The sequence below is a fragment of the Coenobita brevimanus genome, chromosome 2, assembly GCF_032717465.1.
Source record: "Coenobita brevimanus isolate Jiangsu-jjx chromosome 2, ASM3271746v2, whole genome shotgun sequence".
NCBI classification, from domain to species: Eukaryota; Metazoa; Arthropoda; class Malacostraca; order Decapoda; family Coenobitidae; genus Coenobita; species Coenobita brevimanus.
Window position 1 is genome coordinate 29,431,291 of NC_136955.1, and position 21,428 is coordinate 29,452,718.

General features: G+C 39.9%; 1 protein-coding gene across 1 annotated transcript in view; it reads right to left on the reverse strand.

Annotated features, from left to right (window-relative positions):
* LOC145392003 (cytochrome P450 2L1-like) overlaps positions 1-21,428 on the reverse strand; it is a 185,876-nt gene that overhangs the window by 86,906 nt on the left and 77,542 nt on the right. Inside the window, exon 6 of the mRNA XM_080266490.1 lies at positions 10,105-10,216. Within this exon, the coding sequence (XP_080122616.1) occupies positions 10,105-10,216 (112 nt within the window). The remainder of the gene's footprint in view (positions 1-10,104; positions 10,217-21,428) is intronic.

The window sequence follows — 21,428 nt, forward strand, 5'->3', positions numbered from 1 at the left end:
TGAGAGAGGGGGGGTGTGAGTTGGGAGCAGGGCAGTGAAATGGCGGGGGAAAGGACGACGTGGAGGCGATTTGTTTGTGGCCACCCCAAACGGGATTGAGGCGTCTGGCAATAGACAGATAGATAGACAAATTCAGAGCAGGAGGGTGTGGTAGGTGTTAAATTGGTGGCTTGAATCAGACAATGATCAAAGGATCTGAGGGGGGGACTTAACTTCGACATTATAATTATCTGAATTGGTTGTTAGAAACAAGTCCAATAGGTGGGGATTTTGATCGGGGTTGTTTGGTACACGGGTGAGTTGACTGACTAACTGGATGAGATTAAGTGAGTCTGCAAATAGCTCACATTCAAGACCAGAGTCATCAATTCTGGCTGAATAAGTGAGCCATTCAACATTATGGACATTAAAATCACCCAGAATAGTAATTTCTGATGCAGTATTAATGTTGAGGACACTTAGCTGTGAAAACAGAGTCAAATAAACTCGGCTCTGGAGAAGCATTAGGGGAACAATAAACACAGCAGAAATACTTAACTTTACCAAAAGAATTTAATTTGTATATGGAATAGTCGAAATATGGACAATTAAATTTAGTAATTTCCTCCAGGGCACTTTCTGATTTAGCAAGGCAACATACGCCTCCTGTGGGTCTGAAATTTTGAATCAAGATATAACCAGGAAAATTAAATCTAGCTAAATCAGAGGTGAAGCTTACTTGAGTGTCTGTCAAAAATAGCAGATCTGGGAATTCAAACTGAAGGAAATCTTGAACAGAGTTGATGTTGGAGCTAAGTCCCCTAATATTGCCAAAGAAAATTTTACTGCACTGGTGAGCAGGTTTAGGTGGCACAGTCGCTTGATGACGACCAGGAGGGCCCTGTGCAGACGACCCAGCCCTGCCGGTGGTGGTCACCCGAGAAACCACCGCACTAATTCTCAGTATAGCAGCTACCATGGTTCTTTTTATGGGGGGTAGAGCAGTGATGTGTTGTAGAATGTGTATGATATGTGATGACAAGATCGGTGTTTTATGGAGAGAGGATAGCTGGTTTAAGGCAGTGTGATATAATGTGGATGTGTGTGTTGTGTAAAGAGGGCAGCCTGATGCCCTCTGAGGTATGAGGCAGAAAGATGTGTAACCAGCTACCAAGGCCTAGGAGAGAAAATGGAATCCAGGCTATTCCATGAGTCTCCCGTTACCTTGGAGGTAGCACTTCCCTGGACGGGGCTGCCTACCCCTACTACTCCGATAACCTATCTCAGCAATAAAAAGGACACAGGAGGATCATCATATCATTTTCTCCAGGTCAACTTGAAGATTAGATTTCCTTAGTCGTCATTATCACCATTATTATTATTATTATTATTATTATTATTATTATTATTATTATTATCATCATCATCATCATCATCATCATCATCAATATCCTAACCTTCCTTCCCACTATCTGTATTACGTTTTGTGATCATTACATCAAAAAGGATTTATAGTAGTTAACAGGTCCCAGCATACAACTGTCTAGTGTTTCTTTGCATATTGTTCAAGTGCTTAGTTTTCTTTACACTGTGCATGTTCATTTACATGACAATCATTATCATCACCATATTTTATTTCCTTTGTGGAGTGGTGAATACGGAATGGTGAAACCCAATCATTCCCTGGAAATAAAATTCAGGATAACATTTCCTCCACCATCTCTTTCTAACCATTTTTTTTTTTTTTTTTTTTTTGCAGTATATCGCAAAGACCCCAAGTTTTGACATTTTTCATGAAGGAAGCTAAAATTTCTTGAACTGTATGAAAAGTTACCCGTTTGTATTTTATCACCGTTATCGCTACCACCATCATGGTAACCATATAATAGTAAATCACTGTTACAATGAGGTGTAATGATTATTATATAAGGCACGACTCCATGGTGTGAGCAGGTCTCATATGACGATCACATTCTTCTCAGTATCTTGTCCTGATAATCAACCCTTTCCAGAGAGATGTCACTTATATTAGACAATTTAATTCACGTAGGAGTGAGTCAGAGTATTCTGAGAGATATTTTATAGTCATCATTAACTGTCTTAGGGTCGGAAAAAAATGGTTTTATTCTGTTCAGACGAACACTGATAATTTTATTAATCTTAATCAGAGGAACCTGAGAGAGTTAATATGGCAGAAAGGGCGTCGGTCCATGAATAAATTCTACATTTGGTTAGAAATAATCTCCCTCAGTCCCTTCATTACAGAAATGTATTTTGACCACTTCATTATGATGATGTCTTTTCTTTTATTCTTGCTCTTTCAAGACAGTTATCTTCATATTAGGCGAGACTTTCCTAACTAACGTGGTAAGATGCAGCCTTTACAAACCCACTAAACAAAGTGAGGTCCTTTGTAAGTTCACTTATCTCTCCTGGCGTTACTAACAACATAATACTGTGGAAAGTAAGGCACTGTAACAAAGAGGTTAATGCTTTTTCCTGCAGGCACTTGATGGTTTTACTCAACTTAGATGAGACGTATCTCTTTGAAGGGGTTAGAAGCAATTTCGTTAATATGTCAAATACGAGGACGTTTCCAACATATTATTTTAACACCTCAGATTACTCTTTTCAGCCCAAAAGATGCCTACGTTCTGAAGGGTTAGAAAATCACTATTACTTCTATAGTCCACAGATGCCTAGATCTTAGGATAAACCTCTTGGAAAAGATGGGTTAAAATCGGCAACAGCTCATCTGACCTAATCCCCTTTGCAACGCTAAGACCCTAAGTTAGTTACCTAATCCAGAACATGAAAGAGTAGCAGACCTCCCTACCAACCTGGCAACGCTGAACAACAGAAACACCTCCAGTCCCCTCCTGGAGGTTCGAACCGCTGCCCTTAAGGCATTGGCATCATTCTATATGGGTCACTTTACCACAGAACCACCAGGTGAATAGTGGGAGTTATTGCTCTTAGGTTCCTCAGCTGAATACTCGTAAAACTCAATCGTTAACTGAAACAGAATACTAGAGTTGTCCGACCGAAAAGGTTAACTCTGACTGCCACAGTCGACAAGAAAAAAAAAAATAAGTGGTGAGTTGCATTTTACACACACACACACACACACACACACACACACACACACACACACACACACACACACACTTCACTGTCACGGTCGATTATAAGCGAAGTTCTTGGAAGTACAACAAAACAATTCGTGCTTTAGTTACGTTGTTGTACATAAGCTACTCGTATGTAACGTAAACTGAGCACATGTATGGGACTTAAATGTCCCTGTTCCATAGCTTTCCTCCATTTTCAACTACAAAATGAGTATGGATGAGTGAGAGTAACATCATAATAAGACAATTAATGTTTACTCCTAATTATTTGACTATTTTGTAAACGTATCATCACAAGATATGTGACTGTTTTGACGTCAGAAATAACATTACACTTCCAAGCTGTGCTAGTGGGAAACTGTCATATTAGGTTACATCTTTATGTGATATAGCATGGTCTTTCAAGACAACTATAGAAACAGGAAACTACTAGTTTGTTCCCAAGAACAATATGACAAAGAATTTGTGTTGTCTGGAAAATGAGGACAATGATGGTTTCTCAGAAAATGAGTTTGAAGATGAGGGGCTTCGTTTCTTACCAATTACCTCATCTGTGTTAAATATCCTGCGTTACCAACATATATAATGGGTAATATCAATGAAATATAAATGCAAAACCAAGAATAAGGGAAAATGACTAAATTTGGTAAAGTCATTGAGAAAATATACAATATACAGTTTTTTTATAAGCATTCCGCATGAGTTAGGTCAGATGACGTTAATCTCAGCAATGCTTAAAGGATTCTGCTATAATACATTGGAGACTAGACTATACTGGCCTAACCTTGACAACTACCTACTAAAATAACCCTCTTGAATTTGCACTGGACAGTGCTGAATGAACAGGTGTTACCCTTGAGAACGGACTCCAGAACAGGCATATTGTACTGAACTGTTTTTATCTATTATTATTATTATTATTATTATTATTATTATTATTATTACTATTATTATTATTATTAAGAATTCCACATTCTGTTGAATTCTTATTGATATTGTAGAGATTATCTTTTTTTTTTTTTTTTGGAGGGGGGGGGGATCTAGAAGACTGGCATTCCATGACTGATCGAGATAGAAACTTGAAATTTTCAGAAGTGATGTATCTTGCTTGCAGGCTTCTTTTGGTACAATAATTGCTTTCCCGACACCAGCGCAATCTATGTTATTTTTTTTTTTCCAATTTTTGATCCTGTGTAGCAAATGTTCTAGTATGTGGTCCTCAACATATACTAGTGCACCTGGGTACTGATAGTGAGATCCAACAAATCCTTTTTGAGATTTTCAGGAAAATCAAAATGGCCGCTTCTTGCCTGAAGGTGCTAAATCGGAAAGTATTTGGCCGATTTTGACGAAACTCGGTGGAAATGTAGTGGATCAAGAGGCTATGAGCTAACATGATCTGCTTAGTATGAATGACCTTGACCTTGATCTCAAGGTCACAGGTCAAAATCCGTAAGAAATTTTGAGTGACAATAGTATCTTCAGAATCCTACGTGTGTCTACTCTTTAAGATTTCATAACAGCAATTAACAAATCATTTTTTTTTTTTTACGATTTTTGGACCTGCCATTAAAATACTGTATATTTCAAAGATTGAACACCATATCTGACGTTCAATTGTGGGATTTTTGACATTCTAATCTGGAATGTGGCATTATCATCTGAAATGTGGAGTTCCTTGAATCCTGCTTCAGCAGTTTCAGAATTCTAGTTAATATTTTAATTTTTATCAGTCATGTAATACAGGATGGTATCATTTTCGGCATGTGTGTGTGTGTGTGTGTGTGTGTGTGTGTGTGTGTGTGTGTTTTAACTCCTTGGCTACTTGTTGGATTGAAGTGCAACTTCCCAGGTGAGTCTGGCTGGTTACTAGGAAGATTTTCCTCTATGTAATTTTGCATCCATAATTTTTAGGGGGTCAGCCCCTCTCACCAAACTAAAAATTTTCAGAAATAGTAAAACGAGAGTAGATGTGGCTTTCATATCTTAATACATGTTGTACAAGGGACTCTCATCCAAAAAGCGATATTTGGGGGGCGTGACCCTAATAATTCTCGAGGGGTAAGCCCCCTCCAAAAAATAAAAGCATTTAGAGAAAATGGAAAGTGAGCACATGGATTTCAATGAAACCAAGTGAGTTCGTCTGTTTGATAATGTCCTCCGCTGTATAAAATTTTCTGTCTTTTTAAGGGGGTGAGCCCCCCCCCTCACCAAACAAAAACTCTCAGACGTAGTGGGCAGGTATGACTGTAATATCATAGTGCAAGTTGTACAATGGCCTCTTATCAGTAATGCTGTAATAGGGGAGCGTGATCTCCCCAGGATTATTTGGGGGTCAGCTCCCTCCCAAAATAAGCTTGATCAGAAATAGGAGAAAGGTTTGAATAAAATTTCCCAGGTGAGTCCGTTTGGTTACTCCAAAGGTCTCTCACTATTTACAATTCTCCAACCGTGATTTTTAGGGTGCCAGTCCCCCTTACCAAATTGAACATTCTTATAAATACTGTAGTGAAAGGAGGCCAGATATGGCATTGATATCTCTGTACATGCTGTGCAATGGACTCTAATCCGTAATGCGATATCTAGGGAGCATGACAACCAATGACTTGGGAGGTCAGTTCCCATCCCCTCCCCCTCAAAAAAAAAAAAAAAAGAAGAAGAAAAAGAAATAGGGGATTGTGAAACCATGGTTTTCAAAGAAATCGGCATACATATCGCAGGATTGACCACGCAGTTGCCATCATTTCTCTGAATGAGCAGGAAGAAATTGCACATCTAGTTCATTATTATTATTATTATTATTATTATTAGGAGGAGGAGGACGAAGAGGAATGGCAGTTGTTTAAGAGTGCTGTGGTGGGGCATGCAGAAGAGGTGTGTGGTGTGTGATGTGTGGGTGGTGGTGTAAGAAAGGGAAGTGAATTGTGGTGCGAGGAAGTAAATATGGCTGTGCCTGAGAAAAGACGTGCATATGAAGTGTGGCTGCAGAGGAAGGATGAGGTGTCATATGAGAGGTATAAGGAAAAGAGGAATAGGGCGAGAAGGGCTGTACGTGGTGCTAAAGTGGCAGCAGATGAAAGGTGGGGTAGGCGGCTGACTGAGAATTTTCAACAGAATAAGAAAATGTTCTGGAAGGAGGTGAAAAGGGTGCGAAAAGGAGAGTCTGGGAAGAAAGAGAGAGTAAAAGCAGAGGATGGAAGGATGTTAATTGAGATCGATGCAGTAAGGAAGAGATGGGCAGAGTATTTTGAAAGATTGTTAAATGTAGAGAAGGAAAGGGTGGCTGAGATTGCGGATGGAAGGGTGCAAGGAATAAATGTGTTGGGAGAGTTGAATGGTTCTTTGATCACGAAGGAGGAAGTGGAGAAGGCAGTAAAGGAGATGAAAACAGGGAAAGCTGCAGGTATGGATGGGTGTGCTGTGGAATGCCTGAAGGGTGGTGGAGTGACTATTGTTGACTGGTTAGTAAGATTGTTGAATGTGTGCTTTGTGAAAGGTATGGTGCCAATTGACTGGGCAAGTGCTTGTGTGGTCCCGTTGTATAAAGGCAAGGGTGATAAGTATGAATGAACTAGCTTTAGGGGTATAAGTCTGTTGAGTGGTGTAGGTAAGGTATATGGTAGAGTGTTAATTATGAGAGTTAGAGAGGGTACAGAGGGAGTGATTGGTGATGAGCAGTGTGGCTTTAGGAGAGGGAGGGGATGCGTGGATCAGGTTTTGCTGTGAGACAAGTGTGTGAAAAATATTTAGCGAAAGGCAAGGATGTGTTTTGGGCATTCATGGATTTAGAGAAAGTGTACTATAGAATTGATAGGGAGGCTTTGTGGACTGTTTTAAGATTGTATGGACTTGATGATAGGTTACTAAAAGGGGTGAAAAGTTTTTATGTAAATAGTAGAGCGTGTTTAAGAGTGGGTAATGCTGTGAGTGATTGGTTTCCCGTGAGAGTGGGGCTGCAACAGGGATGTGTGATGTCGCCTTGGTTGTTTAATATTTATATGGATGGTGTTGTAAGGGAGGTGAATGCAAGAGTTTTAGGTGGAGGTCTGAATCTGGTGAATGGTGATGGTGGAGAGTGGAATCTGAAGCAGCTGCTGTTTGCAGATGATACTGCATTGGTGGCTGATTCAGAGGAGAGATTGAGACAGTTGGTAGAGGAGTTTGGAAGGGTGTGTGAAAGGAGGAAATTGAAAGTAAATGAGAATAAGAGTAAAGTAATGAAGTGTACGAGGATGGTAGATGGTAGGGGGATGAATATAGTTTTGAATGGTGAGTTGCTTGAGGAGGTAGAGTGTTTTAAATATCTAGGGTCACATGTTGCTGTGGATGGAAGAATAGATGCAGAAGTGAAGTTTAGAATGAGTGAAATAGGTAAGGTGCTGGGAGGAATGAAAAAAGTGTTTAGATGTCGTTCACTTAGAATGGATGTAAAGAGAAGGCTGTATGAGGGTGTTGTGGTACCGAATGGGGCTGAAACATGGAATGTGGGTGTAGCAGAGAGGAAAAGTTTGAATGTAATGGTGATGAGGTGTCTGAGGAGTATGTGTGGAGTGACGCGTATGGATCGAGTGCGAAATGATGAAGTGCGAAGGAGAACTGGAGTTGTTCGGGAGATGGCTGGTAGAGATGAGCAGACGGTGTTGCGATGGTTTGGGCATATGGAGAGAATGGATAATGAGCAATTGGTGAAAAAGGTAACTAGATCTGATGTGAGAGGTGTAAGGCTGAGAGGGAGACCACGAATAGGACGGATGGACAGTGTGAAGAGAGCGCTGGAGGCGAGAGTGATGTCTGTTGAGCAAGGAAGAGTGGCTGTGTGTGACAGAAATAAATGGAGAGAAATTGTTAATGAATAAATGATGACACAGCCCTGATGGGATATTCTCCTGCATTTGGTCTGATCAGCTAGTCAGGTCAGGTGCAGGTAAGGGGATGGGTCTATTATGATGTGGCAGGGGTAAACCAGCTCTGCTATCGGGCCCTGCTGCGGATGTCACTGATTGCACTGCGCAGTTGACCCTTGTGCGGTGTGATGCGGTGAGGATCTGTTCCTTCTCCCCTTTGGGGCTAAGATGCGAATGAATGTGTTTGAATGGATGAGTAATGGGGAGTGTGTCATCCTGTCTCGGCTATCTCCCTTTCCTTGGGGGAAGCAGCCTAGGTATATAGATAGATAGATAGATTATTATTATTATTATTGAATCAATTTTCAATTTCTCTCAAATGGTTTTTACACAATAAACATAATATGGAATATGCTTTTAAGACTTATAGTTAGCCATACAAGTTCATGGTGTGCCTCCTCGGAATTTTTCATTAGTTAGGTAGGGGGACCTATTTGTACAGTAAATTTTGTTTTATATTTTATTCGTTTGACAAATTTTTTTTATTTAATGGTTAGATTTATTAAGTTTGTACTAAGCATGCCCTATGTGTTATGCTAGAATTTTTTAGTTATGCAAATTCGAATATTCTATGCAATATTCAAAATTTTACTTATTTCAAGTATGACCCAGTTAAAAAACAATCTGTTTTCACTTTCTCAAATGATTCTATAGGAAATTAGCATTAGGAATGAATTTCTTAAGGTCTTATATGAAACGAAAGTATATAAAAATGTCATGAAAGGTGTTTAATTTTTCATAGTGAAATGGCAAAATTTGGGAATGGCTGTTGAATCACGTGCGGCAGCCAAAGGGTTACTGGAGACAGTATTAAACCGCTCAATCTCCTATGGCTCACTGCCAGTTGAAGAAACTCTCTTGGTAATAATCAGAATAAACAAAGCTATCCAGACCATGCAAGAATTAATTCACAAAATAAATCCTTACGGTTCTTAATAATAAACTGTTTACTTTTAATTCTCCGAATTTTCTAGGTGTACCACTAAACAGTATATACATTTTCACGATAAAACACGCAGTGCCAGAAGAGAAGACGATATGAGTACAAACAAACGCGTTCTGGCCAACACGACGAATGCCCTACCAGACCAATGCATCCCATCGCGTCTATTCGGCTGAGAACACTAAATGTGAAACTCAGCCAGAGGAACTGCAATTCTTATGAGAAATACACCCAAATGTTCCGACAAATACGGAAAACACATTTAAAACAGAAAAAATGGGTTGCGATGAAATGAAAAACCACGCAAAATCAAAGACAACGCAGCTTCCTACACGGGCATCTGGTGGCACTCATGACTGGAATGTCACACAGCCATATTGCAGAACGTTTGCCTATCAGAATTCTTTTATTCCCCGAACTGCATCTCTCTGGAGCTCGCTTCCCCGGAGCTGTTTCCCCCAAAATTTCAACCTACAGCTGTTCAAGTCCAAATGTTACAGATATTTTATGACTGGAGGACGCCAGTATGCTGGTGTATGGATTATTTTTTTTATTCATTTGTTTTACCTTCCCCTGTTCCGTTATTAAAAAAAAAAAAATACTTAACATGCCAGTCGTCATCATCATCATCATCATCATCATCGTCATCATCACTATCACCTAAAGAACCAAACACAACACGGCTTCCCCAATATTTAACATGCCATATATCATCAAAATCATCATCACTTACAGAGCAGATGCCAGCAGTGCTCTCTGGATACTTAGCATGCCAGACATCGTCATCATCATCATCATTATCATCATCACAACATACAAAGCCGAAAACAACAACACTGCTCTCTGAATACTTACCATGCCAGTCATCATCACCATCACTCCCATTTACACAACCAAGGACAACGCGGCTTCCTGATTCTTACATACCTGTCACCATCATCATCGTCGTCATCATCATCATCAAAGTCAACACTGCCCTCTGGATACTTACCATGCCAGTCATCATCATCATCATCATCATCATCATCAACAAAACCAAAGACAACGCGGCTTCCTTAATATTTAACATGCCTGTCACCACCACCACCACCACCACCATCATCATCATCATCATCATTATCATCATCACCACCGCCCTCTCAATACTCACCATGCCAAGGAGCGTCGGTATCGGCCTGCTCTTCCATCTCTAGCAGGTAGTTGTCGATAAGGTCTCGTGGATTATCTCTGTCTAGGGATTCTTTATGCTCATCAATTACCTCCTGGAGAAAGAAAAATGTAGTGAGCAAAGCAGGGATCGAGATGTATTATCAGGTGTTTGGTCATCATCATCATCATCAACCCCTTCCTTCTCTTCTTCCTCCTCCTCCTCATCATCATCACCATCATCATTGACATCATTTTATCATCACCATCACAGTCATCACCACCACCATAATCATCACCATCACCACTGTCATCAGTAGTGTCATCATTTTTATCATCATTATTACTTTCTCCACTGTCAACACCATCATCATCATTTTCATTATTCATCCTCCTCCTCGGGAGCCCCATACTCCTCCTTTTTCTCCTCCTCCTCCTTTTCATCATCATCATTATCATTATCAATGACATCATCATTTTTATAATCATCATCACATTCATCAACACCACCACGATCATTACCATTACCACTGTTACCACTTCATCAACAGTGTCATCATTTTTGTCATCATTGTTACTGTCATCACCAATGTCATCATCACTGTCATCACCATCCCCAGTTTCATCATTCCTCCTCATCATCATCAACCTTTTCCTCCTCCTCCTCTCCTCCTCCTCCTCCTCATCATCATCAACCTTTTCCTCCTCCTCCTCCTCATCATCATCATCATCATCATCAGCAGCAGCAGCAGCGGCAGCAGCACGAGTCATTCTTATCATCACCATCACTGTCACAACATCATCATCAGCCTACTGCCCACTAATAAGTTTTAAGATGGGTACATTCCACAAACAAGCAATGGAAAAAAAAAAAGAAAAAAAAAAAGCAGAACTATTATCAAGCCATCATCACCATAATCCAGTTGCTGACTAACACATGGCATGGGTGGGATCTAGTAAGCAGAAAAAGAGAAGTCATTCATTAAGCTTCGCCATATAAATGGCGAAGCTTCTTGTTTTCGTCATTATTATCATTATTATTATTATTATTATTATTATTATTTTTAATTTGCATTTTCCTTTCTTCGATCATGATGATACAATACATCAAGGTACCCTAGGCTAACCCAAGTCCTTGTGCTAAATATAAATGACTCTGACCTATTTTTGAAGGTCATTTACTCAGTTTTATTCTAAAAATCGCATATCTGAAGTTGAAATATTTCAGAAAATAATTGAGATACAGCTTTTTGGTTGAAAATCCTATGATAAAAATGTCTGCTGCATAATTTTGGCTTAATATTTTTTTTTTAAATAATAGAACAGGAAAGAAAACAAACGAATAATGAAAAATAATCTACATGTATATACCAGCATACAAGTCTCCTCCATGCATAATAAATCTGTAACAGTTGGACTTGAACAGACGTAGGTTGAAGTTTGTGGGGAAACCACACTGGGGAAACGAGTTCCAAAGAGATACAGTTCGGGGAATAAAAGAATTCTAAATGGCAGAATGTTTGCAATATGAGAGTGTGGTAGTCCAGTCATGAGCCCTACCAGATGCCCATGTAGTGCAGGGGAAAGCATGGAAAAGTTAGAAAATGGATGCAACTTCGTCTGAGCATTTGCCATAAAAGCATCTGTAAAATATGCAAACGATGCAACATTCCTTCTTACTTGTAGAGGAGGTAGTTCATTTGTAAAAGTAGGATTTTTAATAATTCTAACAGCTTTGTTCTGAATTGTGTATAGTTGTTTTAGTGCAATCTTTCCACATCCATTGTACGAGGGTGAGCATATTCCAGCAGACAGCGCACATGGTTCTTGTAAATTATAGTTAACTGCTCGTTAGGGAAGAAGTTACGGACTTTGTACAATAATCCAAGTTTCTTTTAAGCGGTTCCAGCAAGTGATCTAACAGGAGAGGTCCAGCTGAGGGCATTGTTAAGTGAAACACTGACAATTTCCAGTGGTGGGCAGCGCAGACGAAAAAGGACCTTGCACAAGCGCAATGCGCAATCCACAGTTCATTACCTTGCGCATGTGTAAGTGCGCAATCTGACAAATATTTAGCTTGTGCAATGTCGCAAAGTGCAAGCGCAAACCATTTGGATATATTTGTGGGAATTACTGTAAAATATTGAGATATTTACATAAAATAGCATACTTACTTTTATTTATTATTATTTAATATCTGTAATTTGCACAAGTGTCCAATCTAATATTTGGCTTGCGCAATGTCACTAAGCGCTAGCTCAAACCATTTACATATATTTGTGGGAATTACTGTAAAATATTGAGATATCTAAACAAATTAGCATACTTTATTTATTATTATTGTATCTATCTATCTATTGCCAGACGCCTAAATCACGTAAGGGGTGGCCACTGGCCACAAACAAGCAACAAATCGCCTCCATGTCGCCCTGTCCCCCGCCATTTCACTGCCCTGCTCCCAGTTCACACACCCCTCTCTCATATACATCTCCACTCCATCCCTCCATCTCATCCTTGGCCTCCCCCCTCCCTCTCCCCCCTTCCACCTCATTCACATACACTTTCCTCGTTAGTCTCACTCTCCATCCTCTCCATATGACCAAACCACCTCAACGTGTTTCTCCTAACGCTTCCTATCACATCCAAATCCACACCATAACGCTCCTTCACTTTCTCATTTGTCAGTCTGTTTCTCCACAGGCTCCTCCCAAATATCTGATTACCACTGCTCTCACTCTTGACTTCTATCCCTCCAACAAGCTCACTCCCATACATTAGAGTTGGTATCACAGTACTGTCACGTAGTAACTTTTTCACTCGTGGAAGTTCAAACAGAGGAGTGAGCAGGCTGCGAAGCGGAGGGGCAGGGAAACAAAGGCTGTGATGTTGCCAGTTTTACTTTTATCTGCATGTGTAATTCCTGACAAAAATAATTAAAACATTTAATTTAAATCAAATATCCACAGCCTAATAAATTATTAGGCTGTGGGTATTTGATTTAAATAATATGTTTTAATGATTTTTGTAAGGAATTGCATATGCCACTTTTAATAAATAATGTATTTTTAATCTATTATTATTTACTAATGATAATAATTTAAAAAATATTAAAATACATTATCTCTTGAAGCATTTTAAGAAATACTACTACCATCCGTCCCTCCCACCTTCCCTCAGCAGAACCCTCGCGACCTGCCCGAGCCTCCCCCATCCCTTGTCCAGACATATGGGAAGCTCCCAAGACCACGTGTCCCTTGGATTGTACAGTGTGCAATCCAAAGTACAGGCGTGCAAGACAGGTGCACAAGCACAAATTTACTTGTGCAAGCGCAACTAAATTTGCGCTTGCGCACGTGCCTTTTCATGTACACAAGCACAATATTGCTCATGGTTTCATGCGGTGTGCAATGCGCAAACGATATTCACCGGAGTGCAACGGTGCGCAATTGCGCTTTGCGCAAGTGTTTGCGCACCTGCCCAGCACTGACAATTTCAATACTTTTAGAGATAGAAATATTAGTAGTACTGAAGATAATATAGTAATCAGGCAATATCTGTGTATTAGCAAATTGTATATATCTGGTTTTCCTAGCATTATATGATGCAGTGTTATTATGTCCCCATTTAGTGATTTCAGACAAGTCTTGATTTACTTCGATTGTTGTTCTGAGTTGTAAGTCAGAGATATGCGAATGAGTGTTTAAGTGTGAATGAACTGTGAAGCTTTGATTCATCTGCATATTAATGGATGGGATTAGGGGTGACAGATAAGAGATCATTAACCCGTTAACTGCTCTATACAGCCTGGCCTGTTCCGAGTGCGACTGCTCAATACAGCCCTGGCTGCGCAGGTGAATTTCGAGTATAGTGCCATGGTGACCAAGGCCGACCCATGCAAGCATGTTTGAGCCTTCAAATCTGAAACCGAAAAGGAAAATGAAAATCATACATTCCAATAGGGAATCAGACACTTCGATGTTCATCCATGGCTTTACCAAGGTAAATATTGAGCTAATATTTCTTTACTATATGCTTTGGCATGTGTTCTCTCAATTCCTAAGACAAAATTTGGCCTTTGGGAAATTTCATTTTTACCCCTATGTCTGCGTACCACGGACACCTCCAAAAAACCGCCATGCACAGTTAACGGGTTAATGTGAATTAGGAATAGGGATGGAGCCAAAACTGATCCTTGCGGCACGCCGGCATTAATCGAGTGGAAATTGGAATATACATCATCTACTTTTATCTTTCTGTCACTGAGATATGAGGAGATAAGAGGAACACAATATGATACACCATAGAAAGGGAGTTTGGATCACAGGGAATGGTGCCAAACTCTATTAAAAGCATATGAAATATCAAGGGCTACTGCATGAGTTTCTCCATGTTGGTCAATTGACTGATGGATGGTATGAGTCAGGAGACTGAGTATATCAACAGTGGATATTTCAAGGCGATAACCATACTGTCAATCACTAATTAAGTTGTTGGATTCAAGATGTATAACAATGTGCTTATTAATTACAATCTCAAATACTTTACCAAGAGATGTGATAGCAGTTAGTCTGTAATCGGAGGGGTCAGATGAACTTCTTTCTTCGGAATTGGGTGGATATTGGCTTCCTTCCAAGATTTAGGGAATCAAGATGTACGTATGCACAGTCTGAAATATTTTGCTAGAACGCAAGCAAATTCTGGGGAACACTCGAAACAATTTGAGGAATTCTATCTGGGCCTGGGGTTTTTCTAGTTCGTAAATTGTCTAGCATAGATTTTACGTATCTATTCAGCATCTTAAGTGCTACAATTTCGAGAGCGTCAAGTTCCAATACAGAGACGTTCTGGGTGACATCCTCTAAGGTAGAATTTCTGGCAAATATACAGGAAAGGATGTTCGTTTTACCACGCGGGTCATTGATAGTGTTACCATTTGAAGACAGTAGGGGAGAAATGTTGATGACTTAAGGTTTTTACTGAAAGAATGGAGAGTTGTCTGGGATATCCCACTGTCATTAGAACTGTTCAGTATTTTGGATGCTTTGTTGTAAAGAAAATGTGACTTAGCAAAATTTATTAATGCTTTTGCATGGTTTCTAGAAAAAAAAAAAAGAGTAAGTGAATCAGATGTTTCTGATTTTATGTAAGTTCTATGCTACGGACTTTTGGGTCGTTGCTCTGGCACAATTGCTATCAAACCATTTCTGAGAATCCAATCTTTTAGTGAAGTGTTCACTGGGTATGAACAATAGGAGCCCCCACAAACTCTGGAAAGTTGCCAGTGTTCACTGGATCACTAAATTGCATGGGGTCACTACCCACTCAGAGCTGGTATATCTTCCTTTTAAAAAATTTCTATCGGGATTATTACTCATGCATAAAGCATTGTACCAATGTTATATTCATCGTAGATATTTTACTGATGCTCTAAATGAGATTTACGCTGAAAAGCTCTCCATGGAGTTTACTAAAAAGCATGAAAGCTTACTGTGTGTTTTTGCATTCAACACATTTTGACCAAGTGTTACGAAACTCAGTTGTTGGAAAAATATATCATACAGTTTCCAAAGATCGTAATCTTTCATCTAGCAAATCCTGACATGATTCTATCCATTATACACTTAATAATAGTAAGAATTGTACGGCCGAAATCTTACGGGGCCGAGATCAGCCGACCCGAATTTTTAAAGGCATGATATTCCTCTTGCTTTAAGAAAACGTCTCAGTTCTGCTACAGTCTATTTTTCCACATATATTTTACCTGCGTACTGGACCATGACACTATATTTTCCGGAATCATCGGGTAATTTCAAAAGGCGCGGGAGTCAGGTGTGGTGTATACACACCATCAGCGCTGCCCTGGGCCCCTAGCAGTGGGCGCACGAACTATGCCACGCTACCCATAAGAGAGCGCCTCCATATGAGCTCAGTGGGTTCATACGATCTTCGATTGTTTAAGTACCATATTTCCTTCATTTCTTACGTAAGATACAACTTCTTTATGCCCATTTACAATTTTACCTTCCAGATGTACATTCACCATCTAAAAAAATGGCTGTGATCAATACTCAGGCAACATAATACTCACATGTAGACTGTTCCTAAACTGAGATGGACACAACCCTCCATTTCAATTATATTTTGATAAAGAAGCCATTTTTTTCTCCAGTATTATATGTAGATAAATAAAAAAATATCCTGTTTTCAGTAAAGTAACACAGAAATTATATTACAGAGGGTAATTCAAGTTGACCCCACTTTTGCATTTTACTCGTACATTATCTGGCGAGCGGTGGCATCTTTTTCCAGTTTGTGGGGGCTCCTATTCCATACCAGCTTGTATTAAGTCATTAATGTGGGACTGGGTAGAATTGATGTCATTGGAGAGGAAAGAATGCATGGGATACCATCAAGATAATTTCTAAATCCATCCCAGGCTGCCCTGTCAAATGGCCATTTGGTCACTCTGACAGGTTTAGAAGAGGGAGCTTTGGGGAACTGACTAATGATGCTTTGATGATCCGAGGATTCAAGTGATGACAGTACTTCTATCTTCTATTGATCTGAATTATTTGTCAGGAATAGGTCCAAGAGATAGGTGTTACTGTCAGGGTTAGCTGGTATTCTGGTTAGTTGTTTCACCAATTGCATGAGATTAAGTGATCCTGCAAACAGCCCTCATTCTAGACTCATATCGTCAGTCCTGGCAGAATGCGATAATAATTGTACATTAAGGATGTTAAAATCACCCTAAATGGTAATTTCAGCGGTAAGGGGGAGGTTAAGGTTAGTCAACTGTGTGAAGATGGAGTCAATTACACTGGGTTCTGAAGGAGCACTGTTGGAGCGATAAACTACACAGATATATTCGGTAATATTTAGATAATTTTGTTTATATAGTGAATAATCGATATTAGCTGAAATGAAGTTCAAAACCGTGTTAACTGCAAATTCAGATTTGATATAACAACAGGTGCCACCCTTGTTATGGATGTTGGTGAGAAGATGGTAACCAGGAAAACAAAATGGGGATATGCCAGTAGAGGGATAGATTTGAGGTCCTGTGAGGAACAGGACTAGATGGGATACTGATTGGGAGAAAAAGTAAAGGGAATTCAGACTGGTATTTTGAGCACGGATATTAGTGAAATATGAGGCCAAACCTGTGCTAGTCAGCTGACGAACATGAACTGTGTTTGAAACAAGTGCTGTTGGCACAGTCGCCTGGTTGCAACCAGGTGGACCCTGTGCCACCAACCCTACCCTGCCAGTGATGGCAATCCGAGATACCACCGAATTTGTTTATATTAATGCAGCGGCCACTGCTAAAGGGGGATGGAAGTAGGTGTGATGTCTAATGTGTATGTTGTGTGATGTACAGTTGAAGGTTGAGGTATCATGAGAGTATGCTGGCCTGCTCTCTGTGTTAATGAAAACACTGAAATTGTTCTGCAGAGGGAGATGGTCAGGAACAAGTCCTGAGGGCCGGTGAAACGGGAGCTCCAGCTCTTCCTGTCTTAAGTTTGCAGAGAGTACCGCCCTGTTCGACTGGTGCTACAGTTTTTTTTTTTTTTTTTTTTTTTTTAAATAAATAACAGAACGGAGGAAGGAAAAACAAATGAGTAAAAACAAAAACAATCCATACACCAGATTACTGGCGTCCTCCGTTCATAAATATCTGTAACAGTTAGACTTGAACAGCTGTGGGTTGAAATTTGGAGGGAAAAAACTCTGGGGAAGCGAATTCCAGAAAGTTGCAGTTCGGGGAATGAAAGAATTCTGATAGGCAGAAGTTCTGCAATATGGCTGAGTGACATTCCAGTCATGAGCGCTACCAGATGCCCGTGTAACACAAGGGAAGGCATGGAGAGGTGGCACCATGGACGCAACTTCGTCTGAGCATTGCCAAAAAAAATCTGTAAAATAATGCAAGGGAGGCAACATTCCTTCTTACTTGCAGGGGAGGTAGTTTATATGTAATGACAGGGTTGTTAATGATTCTAACAGCTTTGTTCTGAATTTTGTCTAGTTGTCTTAATGCAACCTCACCACAACCATTCCACAAGGGTGAGCAATATTCAAGCTGAGAACGCACATGACTCCTGTAAATTATAGCTAACTGCTCATCGGCGAAGAAGTTACGGACTCTGTACAATAATCCAAGTTTCTTTGAGGCGGTTTTAGCAAGTGATCTGACATGAAAGTTCCAGCTGAGGGCACTGTTAAGTGAGACGCCAAGAATTTCAATACTTTTGGAGATGGGAATATTAGTAGCACTGAAAGTAATGTACCAATCTGGCAATATCTGTCTATTAGTAAACTGTATATATTTAGTTTTACTAGCATTAAAAGAGACAAGGTTGTTTTGTCCCCATTCACTGATTGTAGATAGATCTTGATTTATGGAGATGGCTGTACTGAGTTGAGAGGTAGAGATATTAGACTGTAAATGGGTGTCTGAGTGTGAATGAACTATGTAGTGTTGAGTCATCTGCATATGAGTGAATGGGATTGTGGGTGACAGATAAGAGATCAATAATATGAACCAGAAATAGGGTTGGCGCCAGAACTGATCCTTGCAGCACGCCGGCGTTAACTGAGTGGAAATTGGAATATACATCATCTACTTTTACTCTTATTTTCCTGTCACTAATATATGAAGAAATAAAAGGAACAAAAGACGTTAGTCCATAGCAAGGGAGTTTGGACAGCAGGGAACGGTGCCATACTCTGTCGATAGCTTTAGAGATATCAAGAGCTACTGCATGAGTTTCTCCAAAAAGATCAATTGATTGATGGATGGTATGAGTTAAGAGATTGAGTATGTCAATGGTGGATCTTTCGTGGCGAAAACCATATTGTCTATCACTAATTAAGTTGTTGAATTCAAGATGTTTAACAATGTGCTTATTAATTAAAGTTTCAAATACCTTACCAAGAGAAGATGTGACAGCTATTGGTCTGTAATCGGAGGGGTCAGACGAACTTCCTTTCTTCAGCATTGGGTGGATATTGGCTTCTTTCCATGAATTTGGGAATAAAGAAGTACGTATGCATAGTCTGAATAATTTAGCTAGGACAGAGGCAAGTTCAGGGGAAAACTTTTTCAAAACAATTGGCGGAATTCCATCTGGGCCTGGAGCTTTGTTGGTAGGTAAATTGTCTAGGATGGATTTTACATATCTTGTCTGTATTTTAAGTGGGGCAATTTCGGGAGAATCAAGTTCCAGTACTGGGCCATTCTGGCTGGTATCGTCTATGGTAGAGTTTCTGGCAAAGGTACTGGCAAAGGTACTGGCAAAGATATCTGCTTTCCCACGTGGGTCATTTGTAATGTTGCCATCTGAAGATTTTAGTGGGGGAATGGAAGATGACTTGTTAAAGTTATTATTGAAAGAATTAAGAGTTGACCAGAATATTCTATTGTCATTAGGGTTGTTAAGTAGTTCTGATGCTTGCTTTTGAAGAAAGTTTGATTTAGATAGATTTAATACAGCTTTTGCATGATTTCTAGCAATTTTAAATTGGGAGAGTGATTCAGATGATTTTGATTTTAAGTAAGAGTTATATGCTAATGACTTTTGGGCTGTTGCTCTGGCACAGTTGCCATCAAACCATTTTGGAGAGTTCGATCTTTTTTTTAGTGAACTGTTGACTTGGTATGAATAAATCCATACCAGCTAGTATTAAGTCACAAATGTGGGACTGGGTAGAATTGCGATCACTAGAGAAGAAAGACTGCCATGGAATGTCAGGAAGATAATTTCTAAATCCATCCCAGTCTGCCCTATTAAAGTGCCATCGGGTCACCCTAACAAGTTCAGAACAGGGAGGTGTGGGAGGGTTAACTAATGAGGCCTTGATGAGATTGTGGTCAGAGGATCCAAGTGGTGACAGTACCTCTATCCTGTATTGATCTGGATTGTTTGTCAAGAATAAATCCAAGAGATGGGGATTATGGTCAGGATTATCAGGTATGCTGGTTGGTTGCTTTACCAGCTGGGTGAGATTAAACGATTCCACAAACAGCTCGCACTCTAGTCCAGCGTCGTCAGTCCGGGCAGAATGCAATAACCATTCAACATTATGTATGTTAAAATCACCCAAAATGGTAATTTCGGTGCCAAGGGCAAGGTTAAGGTTACTCAACTGAGTGGATATGGAATCAAATACACTGGGTTCCGAAGAAGCATTGGGGGAACGATAAACTACACAATATATTTGGTAATGTTTTGACAATTTAGTTTATATAATGAGTGATCTAAACTGGATGAAGTGAAGTTTAAAATAGTGTCAACTGAATATTGGGATTTGATATAACAACAGGTGCCGCCCTTGTTACGGAAGTTTGTAAGGAGATGGTAACCGGGAAAACAAAATGGAGATATATCGGTAGCGGGTGAGATTTGTGGTTCTGTGAGGTAAAGGGCCAAAGGGGATATGGACTGAAGGAAAAAATGAACTGAGTTTAAATTTGTGGTAAGGCCGCGGATGTTGGTAAAGAATAAGGCCGCACTGTCACCTCTTCGCTGACGAGCATTCCCGGAAATAGCAACAGTCGCTGCCGGCACAATCGCTTGATGGTAACCGGGAGGACCCTGTGCCTCCAGCCCTACCCTGCCAGTGGTGGCAATCCGAGATACCACCTCATTTGATAGTAAGATTACAGCGGCCATTACTAAAGACGTGAATAGAATGTGTGATATGTTATGCGCATGTAGTGTAGTGTAGACAGTTGAAGGTAGAGGTATTATGAGAGCATGCTGGCCTACTCTCTGTGTAAATGAATGCACTGAAAATGTTCAGCAAAGGGAGATGGTTAGGATCAAGTCCTGAGGGCTGGTGAAACGGAAGCTCCAGCTCTCCCTATCACCAGCTTGCCATCAACCTCGGGAGTACTGCCTTGTTCGACTGGTGCTACAGTCTACTCCCTCCTAGGCCATTTAGCCTAGTAGAAAGTACCAAATTCAAATCTACTCAGTTTTTTCTTTGCAACACGGTTTAGAGAAAACCACAAAAGCTTTAAAGCAGTAACTTTCCAGACATATAGCTGTGGTACTTTGAATGATCTGAAGGACGTATGGTTACAGTTAAGCATATAGTTAGCAAGTTACTGAGACAAGCGTAAAATTTACACATGCGTTCTTCGACATCTTTGTCTTAAGAGTTTGTTGATGTTACACAAGAAATTATCTTAAGCTCTTCAGATCTTGTTTATATAACATGTACCTTTTATACCAAAAGTAATAATGGCGAAGCTTCTTAATTGTGGCTACATAATAAGAATGGGTAACTAGTTATCATTATTGTTTTAGTCGTCATTACCCC